The following is a 7,968-nucleotide window of genomic DNA, read 5'->3' as shown; positions in this document are numbered from 1 at the left end:
TCCAGGGTCTGTTTTCCGATCATAACTCCGAATTCATAATTATAAGACGTCTATGAGAGCTTACGAAAAAAAAACGGAGTTCTTGGATCAGTTCCATGGATTGAGCCTTTTTACGGATGTTTCGGATCTTTCGGAAGACCATCCACTGCACAATGGTCTCAAAGCCGTATTTAGGAAGACAAAAATGCTTGCGCCCAAACGTTTTAGGTATATAGTGTCTTCGGGAAAGTTTCTTCATATTGTTTGGCCGATCTTTTTATGTTAGTGAAATTAGGGTGGTCCACAAAATTGGAGATTTGAAAAAAACAAAATTATTTGAGATAGACTAATGCAATTTTCTAAAAGTTGTAGAACAATCAATTCGAAGCAATTTTGCTCAAGACACCAAATTTTTGTCTCTTAAGGTTCATGAGTTAAGATTTTTTAAACAAGCAGGTTACAATGGCCCATAAAAACAGATTTCTTCGAATATCTTTTCATAAGTTCATTTCTCGTAAAAACCTTGTTTTGGTTACATTTAGAACTTATGATGACGCATATTTTTGCTGAAGCAACCAGGCTGCCATCTTCTTTATTATTAGAAAATTAATGGAGATTTTCTTCGAAAAAATGGTTCTATTAAAATGAAAATGTCTCTAAATGGAGCAAACCGATTTTCAAACTTTCGATTTCATTTAAAAGATCGTGTTTTTTTTTCAGTATTTGTGGAAAAACTGTGAGGGCGTTTTTTGTTTAAAGTATTTAATTTAATTTAAAAAAAAAATCTTTTTTTTTATCAAAAACTAGCCATAACTTTTAAATAGGGAGATTCAAATTAGTGACTTCTGCAAAAATATGCGTCATAAAAAGTTCTAAAAGTATTTAGAATAATGTTTTTACGAGAGGTTAGGGTGGCCCCTAGAAAATCGGCTTTCTTTAAATATTGTTTATACGTTGATCACCAATAAAAATATTTAAAGAAAGATTTTCTAGGGGCCACTCCAACCTACTTGTTTAAAATAACCATAAGTCATGAACCATAAGAGATAAAAATTTGATGCCATGAGCAAAGTTGGTTCAAATTGATTGTTCTACAACTTAAAAAAAACTGCATTAGTCTATCTCAAGTAATAAAAAAGGTTGAATTTTTAATTCACCAATTTTAAGCAAGCTTTCCCCAGACACCATATACCCAAAAGTGATGGTTTTGGTGCTAATATTTTTGTCTTCATAAATACGGCTTTTATGGATGTTCAGGATCTTCCTGGTGAACCATCTCGTGGTCCCAAAGGTCCATTTTCCGTCTAAGCGTTCATATTCCGGTCACAACTCCAAATTCATTCTGATAAAATTTTTATGAGTAGTTTCGCAAACTCATGGAGCTCTAGAATCAGTCTCATGAATTGAAAACTTTTGCGGATGTTCCGGATCTTTCGGTGGACCATCCTGTAGTCCCCAGAGTCCAAATTCTAGTCAAAACTCCGAATTAATTGTAGTAAGACGTTTATGAAAGGTTTAACAAAAACATGGAGCTCTATGAATTGACCACTTTTACGGATGTTCCGGATCTTCTTTTGAACCATCCTGTGGTCCCCACAATCAATATTTAGGTCACAACTCTGAATTCATTCTGATAAGACGTGTATGAGTATTTTCGGAAAGATCACGGAGATCTAGGATCAGTTTCATAACTTTACAACTTTTACGGATGTTCCAGATCTTCCCGTGGACCATCTTGTAGTCCCCAGAGTCCATATTCCAGTCAAAACTCCGAATTAATTGTGATAAGACGTCTATGAGCGGTTTCGAAAAAAAAACACGGAACTCTAAGATCAGTTTTATGAATTAACCACTTTTCAGGATGTTCCGGATCTACCGGTGAACCATTCCATGGTCCCCAGAGTACATTTTCCAAACACAACTCCGAATTTATTGTGATAAGACGTCTATGAGTGGTTTCAAAAAATCCGTGGAGCTCTAGGATCAGTTTCATGAATTGACCACTTTTACGGATGTTCCGGATCTTCCGGTGAACTATCCCGTGGTCACCAGGACCAATATTCTGGTCACAACTCCAAATTCATTCTGATAAGACGTTTATGAGTGGTTTCGAAAAATCCGCGGAGCTCTATGATCAGTTTCATGAATCGGCCACTTTTACGGATATTCCGGATCTTCCACAGGATCAGACTTGTGTCCTACCGGAAACTGAATCGTCCCAAAAGGTAGCCAACATTCTGCTTAACAACTTCTCAAAAGACATCAGAAAGTTATCTCTTCAAATTTCCGTACAATCAGTGGTTGGTCCCAATTAGCTCTAATCCCATATGCTACGTGTATTCGTTAATGCCAGATCGACCGTACTATAGGAATCCGGCAAGAACGAATCCACACTATAGGAATCTTGACTGTATATGGCTATGGCAATGTTTTTGAGTCATAATTAAATGCATAAATATTTGTTATGTAAGCTGTTACATAAATGCTTTTGTCCAAAAATTTTTAGTTATTTCGATCCTTTTTTAATCTAAATTATATTTTTATTGCATGATTTTTCAATCAATTTCCATATGAGATCTTTAACTTCACGTAAGTTTAAGTAAAATTATTACAATCAAACACCAAAAATTTGGTTGTAGATTTTTTTGTACACTCAGGCCATCCCTTATAAAAAATACCATACACGAACGATAACCCAAATGATTGAACTATTCCAAAAATAGTTTGGATGATACCCCGAACACGTTGGAGGCGAACCAGCCTCAGGCTGAAAGCCTCCTTATTAAAGATAAATCAATCAATCAACCCCGAACACGTCGTTAAGCAAATTAACATTTTTATTAGGGATTACAAAAAATTTCAAAGTTTTTATCCCTTGGCTGTCTCGCGATTCGCGAGTTTGGAGTGACGTTTGGAAAGCGGACAAAAAAACGCATTCGTACGAAAATGGGAATAGCAACATCGTTCGAACGAACGATGTTCGAAAGTTAGAATTGCTTCGAACGAAAACGGGAATGGGAAATTGCTTTCGTTTCGAACGAATCCGGTTCGTACGAAAACGGGAATAGAGGTGATTAACTATATATTATTGCTGCATATGCTTCGACTTGTTAATAATTCTTCCTTTGTCATCTTGTCGAATGTATTAAACTCAAGAGATTTTCCAATAGCGCAATTTTATATGAAAATCAATAGTTTTTACGTCTCACTTTCGTTCCGTGCACGAATAAGAAGTTTGTAAGAGAAGATATTTTGTTTAGCGTGTAGTTGGTTCATGTATCGTTCATCATTTGGTTCATTCACTGTTTACAAGTTCATCTGCTCGGTCTTCTGCGTCACAAACGTCAAAATGATTAGCGTCAGCGTCCTAATCATTTTCCTTTCTTCGTTCGTTTGTTTGGTCGTTGTTCTTGCGTGCGGACACAGATCTCGCCAGTCGTCTGCATTCCGATTTTAGTTTTAATTTTATTTAAATATACCTAGATTAGGTACCAACCCCAGTATTATGCAGTATCCGCAAGTAGTTATAGTGTTGTTAGTATTATCATTCCACAATGGTCTCACCGACGATGGCATGTGCCTGGCTAAAGAACCGTGCAAAGAATCACCTGATCCTGATGAGCCCAAGATAGATCTGTACAAGGCCGGTGAGTTGTAGAAAGTTTAACAGCCTTTGGTTATTGATAGTATTTTTCGATTAATTTTAGCTGACAATAAGTACGTAACACTTATCCAGGAAGCTTTGGCTTCCTACACACCGTGCCGGCAAGCAAATTGTTCTTGCCACGCGGATGTCCTGAAATCAGATCTGCGGCCGTTCAAAACCGGAATCACTCAGCAGATGGTTGAAAGAGCCCGTTCGTACGGAACAAAGTATCAAATCGTGAACCATCGTCTGTACCGCCAGAAGGATTGCATGTTTCCGGCGCGATGCTCTGGAGTGGAGCATTTTATCAAACCGAACCTACCGAATCTCCCGAATATGGAGCTGATCATAAACTGTCGCGATTGGCCTCAGATCAACCGACACTGGGGACATCAGGAGAAACTGGTGGTGCTGTCTTTTAGTAAAACTGAAGATTACCTGGATATTATGTATCCAACGTGGGGCTTTTGGGAGGGTGGACCGGCAATTTCGCTTTATCCCACCGGATTGGGACGATGGGATCAGCACAGGGTTTCGATCAAGAAAGCAGCTGAATCGTGGCCGTGGAAGAAGAAGAAAGGCAGAGGGTTTTTCCGAGGTTCAAGGACGTCTGACGAGCGTGACCCGTTGGTGTTGCTATCGCGCAGTAAACCCGAGCTGGTCGATGCTCAGTATACGAAGAACCAAGCGTGGAAAACGCCACAGGATACGCTGAACGCGGAACCGGCCAAGGAGGTTCGATTGGAAGATCACTGTCAATACAAGTACTTGTTCAATTTCCGCGGAGTGGCGGCAAGTTTCCGGTTCAAGCATCTGTTCCTTTGTCGGTCGTTGGTGTTTCACGTGGGCAGCGAGTGGCAGGAGTTTTTCTATCCGTCGCTGAAGCCGTGGGTGCACTACGTTCCGGTTCGGGTCGGTGCCAGCCAGGGAGAGCTGGAGCAGCTGATCCGGTTCTTTGCCGAGCATGACGATTTGGCTCGCGGGATTGCCGACCGAGGGTACGAGCATGTGTGGAACCATCTGCGGATGCAGGATGTCGAGTGCTACTGGCGGCAGCTGCTCAGGCGCTATGGGAAGCTGATCAAGTATGAGGTGAAGCGGGATGATAGTTTGATTGAGGTGTTCTGAAAAAGCGTTTGAGTCTCGAATGAAAGGACGAATGAAGCGCTATACGTTTCTAAGTCGAACAATGGATTTGGTCCTAAGGATCCATTTATTATGTCACGCTAAATTGAGGAAAAACCACCCTCCCCCCTTTCGTTACGTTTTTTGCTATACCTGATTCATTGCTCGTTACAACCTTATTACCCCTCCCCCTTAGAGCGTGACATAATATATGCATCACCCCTAAGTAACATTGATAGATTCTCTTTGTTCATTTTCAACATACAATGAAATTTTTATCTAGCTCTAATACAACAAACACGACAAGAAACATTAACGAAAGAGAAATTCGATGAAGAAAATCGTTCAATGTTACTTAGGACCTACACAGCGAACGAGAACGATCCGAATTTGAGTTTAGTTTACTCATAATCGCCAAAAATGCAGGAACTCAGCGATAAGTAACTTTATGAGTAAGCTAAACTCAAATATGGGTCGTTCTCATTCGCCGTGTAGTCCATTGTTCGGTTTGATGTACGATCCGAAAAGGTCATCACTGGAAAGAACAACACACACAAAGGGTTCACAATAAAACCGATTCTATACCTACATATATTTTGCATCAAATAGAAATAAAATCTGTTTGTGCCTTCAGTTCACGTTGTTAGTTTGTGTAGAAATAGCCAATATATATAATAAATATTTGCAGCACACAGGATAAATGCTAGAAAATACTATACACAGAGCAGATCGACACCTGCTGACAGGAGAAAACAAACTTACGTCACTTGGTGCCGATCGGTATCACCATATCGAACGGATACTGTAGCAGCTCCGTCGTGGAAGCCCGCGCTTTGGCGTCGTACTTGAGGCACCTCTGCAGCATTTCCAGCAACATGGCCGGATAGTACATGGGTAGCGGTGGATACTCGATCACCGTGTTCGGATTGGTAATGGTGTTCACCTTGTTGTGAATGTTCTTGATGTGAGCGAAGGGCGTCTTTTTGTACAGCAGCAGGTACAGGATGCAACCCAGCGACCAAATGTCGGATTTCTTGGACATTTTGATCTTTGGCTGCGAGTTGGAAGGGCTAGTCTCAGTGTCGATCAACGCTTCCGGGCTGATGTAGTTGAATGTGCCCGCCTGGGAAAATTTCATAATACTGGTAGAATCGAATGCGATGTTGCTGGCGATGCCAAAGTCGATCAGCTTGAGGCGTCCTTTGACCATGAGAAAGTTGGCCGGTTTCAGGTCCAGATGGATGACACCGTGCTCGTGGATGTAGTGAACGCATTGCACCATTTGGTACCATATCTGCATCAGCGTGTAGAGGGGAATGTCCTTTTGATAGTTTTGAAGGAATTTGTGCAGATCACTGTCGCCTTTCTCCATGACGAGAAAGAGCTGGTTTGCTTCTGGAAGGTGGCAACTGAAAAGTAATCAATTCAATAATAAATTGGAAGCTTTGCCATTTCAGTTCATTACACCTACTAATCGTACAGAGCCACTACATTTTCGTTTCCCTGTAGTTTGGCAAGCAGCTTCGTCTCGTTAATATAGCCCTCCACAAGACTGGCATCGCCTTCAAGGTTGACCAACTGAAACCAAAGAAATTCGTGCCATTAACATTAAAAACAAATCAAAATCTTACCACTCTTTCACCTTCAGAGCACATTCCACTCCGGTGCCAACCTGTTTGGCCAGGAACACGGAACTGGACCCACCAGAACCCAGCTTCTTCAGCACCTGATACTCCTTCCCGTTGATGGCAATCACTGGAAGTGGCTTCGTCTGTTGCTGCTGCTGCTGCTCTGTCGTTCGTTTCTCTTCCGCCGCTACTGGTGGAACGTCCTTCGATGGATGTGGTACAGGTTCCGGAGATAGTCGCTTTTCCGGTCCCGGAGTTGCTGGGAAAAGTTCATCCGTCGAGCGTTTCGTAGCTCGCACCGGCTGCTGCTGTTCCACGATTGGTGACAGTGGCCTGTCTTTCGATTTGATGGGAGTATCGACCAGGGACAACGATAGGCTATCATTGGCGTTCACCGGAAGCCTGGACAAACCAGTGGCCAAAGGCGTTGCGAATAATATCTTCTGAGATTTGAATTCATCTTCCAACGTAGTCCGAGATTTACTACGACCCGCTGTCGAAGAAATCACTCGAGAGGATATTCCTCGAGCGTGGCTCCGTGGAAACTTGTCTCGTGGCGTCACGAACAGGTGATCCTTAGAAGGAGATTGAATTTTCTGTTCCCGTAGACTCTTTCCAAGCTCTGCCTCGTCCACTTCGTCCTTGTTGGTAGGTTTGATCCCAATCTCTGTCACTGGCTGCTCTACGGCGGAAAGCACCGACGAAGTTGTACTACTGATACCCGAGTCTCGCGTTTTCGAGCATTTCGAATCGTTCTGGTTAAGAAGGGAAAACTGACATCGATCCAAAAGGGGAACCCGTTTTAAAACCTTCATCTCATGCGGTTCTGGGCCTGCCGTACTAATTAACCTATCCTCCAGTCTTTGGCGTGCATGTACATTTTCCTTCTGTGTCGGAATCGCCACGGATTTCGGAGCCTTGTCTACACTATCCATGTCATCAGGACATTTTGAAGGGGTCAGCAGGAATGAATCGTTTAAGATTGCACAGTTCAAATTATTCTCGTCATCTGAATCCGATTCCGATTCCAACGGAGGCAGCTCAGAAACCCTTTTCGGCTGGAAGCTATTAAAAATCACAATCAATATCATACACATTTTATCATCAAACAACAGTAGTTTTTCAAACACACCTTCTAGTAGATCTGTGTCGCGGTGATCGCTCCTCCGAGGAATCCTTATCTCTGAATAAACAAATAAAAAAAAACAAAATAAACGCTCGTTACGAACGACAATGTTCTCAATCCTCAATCAACAAACCTGCAACTAACGTTCGCCAAGGTCCCCGTTCCGGACGTCTGCAGCAGAATATCACCACTATCCTGTCCATCTTGGTCCATCTGCTGTTCGATTTCGTGTCCGTCGGTTAACCGTTTTGGGTGGAACACCGACATGGCGGTGTCGCTCGCTGTCGCTAGCAGTGCCAACGACGATGACCAGCTGGTGGGAGCGCTGCGCTTTGAAATTGTCACGCACGCGAAGCACTTGATTGTTTTGAGGATTTGAATAAAAATCGAGAACTCAAAAGAAAATTAGGTGAAAGAAAAACGACTGTTGTGAATTTTATCGATGGACCGCGGGCAACAACGAA

The 7,968-nt window shown here is 42.1% G+C and overlaps 2 protein-coding genes across 3 annotated transcripts; one reads left to right on the top strand and one right to left on the bottom strand.

Annotated features, from left to right (window-relative positions):
- The first annotated feature begins 3,388 nt into the window (after window positions 1–3,388).
- On the top strand, window positions 3,389–4,911 carry LOC135717018 (O-glucosyltransferase rumi homolog). Its single transcript, XM_065239044.1, has 2 exons — window positions 3,389–3,626; window positions 3,687–4,911. Exons 1-2 carry the CDS (start codon window positions 3,485–3,487, stop codon window positions 4,751–4,753), a joined length of 1,209 nt encoding a protein of 402 aa, XP_065095116.1. The 5' UTR covers window positions 3,389–3,484; the 3' UTR covers window positions 4,754–4,911.
- A 455-nt stretch (window positions 4,912–5,366) lies between these two features.
- Mps1 (Monopolar spindle 1) lies at window positions 5,367–7,968 on the bottom strand. 2 transcript variants are annotated; one of them, XM_065239015.1, is made up of 5 exons: window positions 7,634–7,968; window positions 7,511–7,554; window positions 6,393–7,443; window positions 6,222–6,328; window positions 5,367–6,159 (listed from the first exon to the last, which is right to left on the bottom strand). In XM_065239015.1, exons 1-5 carry the CDS (start codon window positions 7,769–7,771, stop codon window positions 5,514–5,516), a joined length of 1,986 nt encoding a protein of 661 aa, XP_065095087.1. In that variant the 5' UTR covers window positions 7,772–7,968; the 3' UTR covers window positions 5,367–5,513. The 2 variants fall into 2 exon arrangements, with proteins under 2 accessions (XP_065095087.1, XP_065095085.1); XM_065239013.1 differs by having other exon boundaries at window positions 7,511–7,561; window positions 7,638–7,968.

The sequence above is a fragment of the Ochlerotatus camptorhynchus genome, unplaced genomic scaffold, assembly GCF_037179485.1.
Source record: "Ochlerotatus camptorhynchus isolate MF236.1 unplaced genomic scaffold, CSIRO-AGI_Acam_v1.1 ptg000046l, whole genome shotgun sequence".
Taxonomy (NCBI): Eukaryota; Metazoa; Arthropoda; class Insecta; order Diptera; family Culicidae; genus Ochlerotatus; species Ochlerotatus camptorhynchus.
Note: the sequence above shows the minus strand (reverse complement) of the source record. Positions and strands in the feature narration are given on the sequence as shown.

Excerpts from the sequence above, each read along its gene's own strand:
- LOC135717018 (XM_065239044.1), top strand. The coding sequence starts at position 3,485 with ATGCAGTATCCGCAAGTAGTTATAGTGTTGTTAGTATTATCATTCCAC. Across the intron at positions 3,627-3,686 it reads GATAGATCTGTACAAGGCCG|CTGACAATAAGTACGTAACA; the intron begins GTGAGTTGTAGA and ends GATTAATTTTAG.
- Mps1 (XM_065239013.1), bottom strand. The coding sequence starts at position 7,771 with ATGTCGGTGTTCCACCCAAAACGGTTAACCGACGGACACGAAATCGAA. Across the intron at positions 7,444-7,510 it reads CGACACAGATCTACTAGAAG|CTTCCAGCCGAAAAGGGTTT; the intron begins GTGTGTTTGAAA and ends GATTTTTAATAG. Across the intron at positions 6,160-6,221 it reads GTAGTGGCTCTGTACGATTA|TTGCCACCTTCCAGAAGCAA; the intron begins GTAGGTGTAATG and ends ATTACTTTTCAG.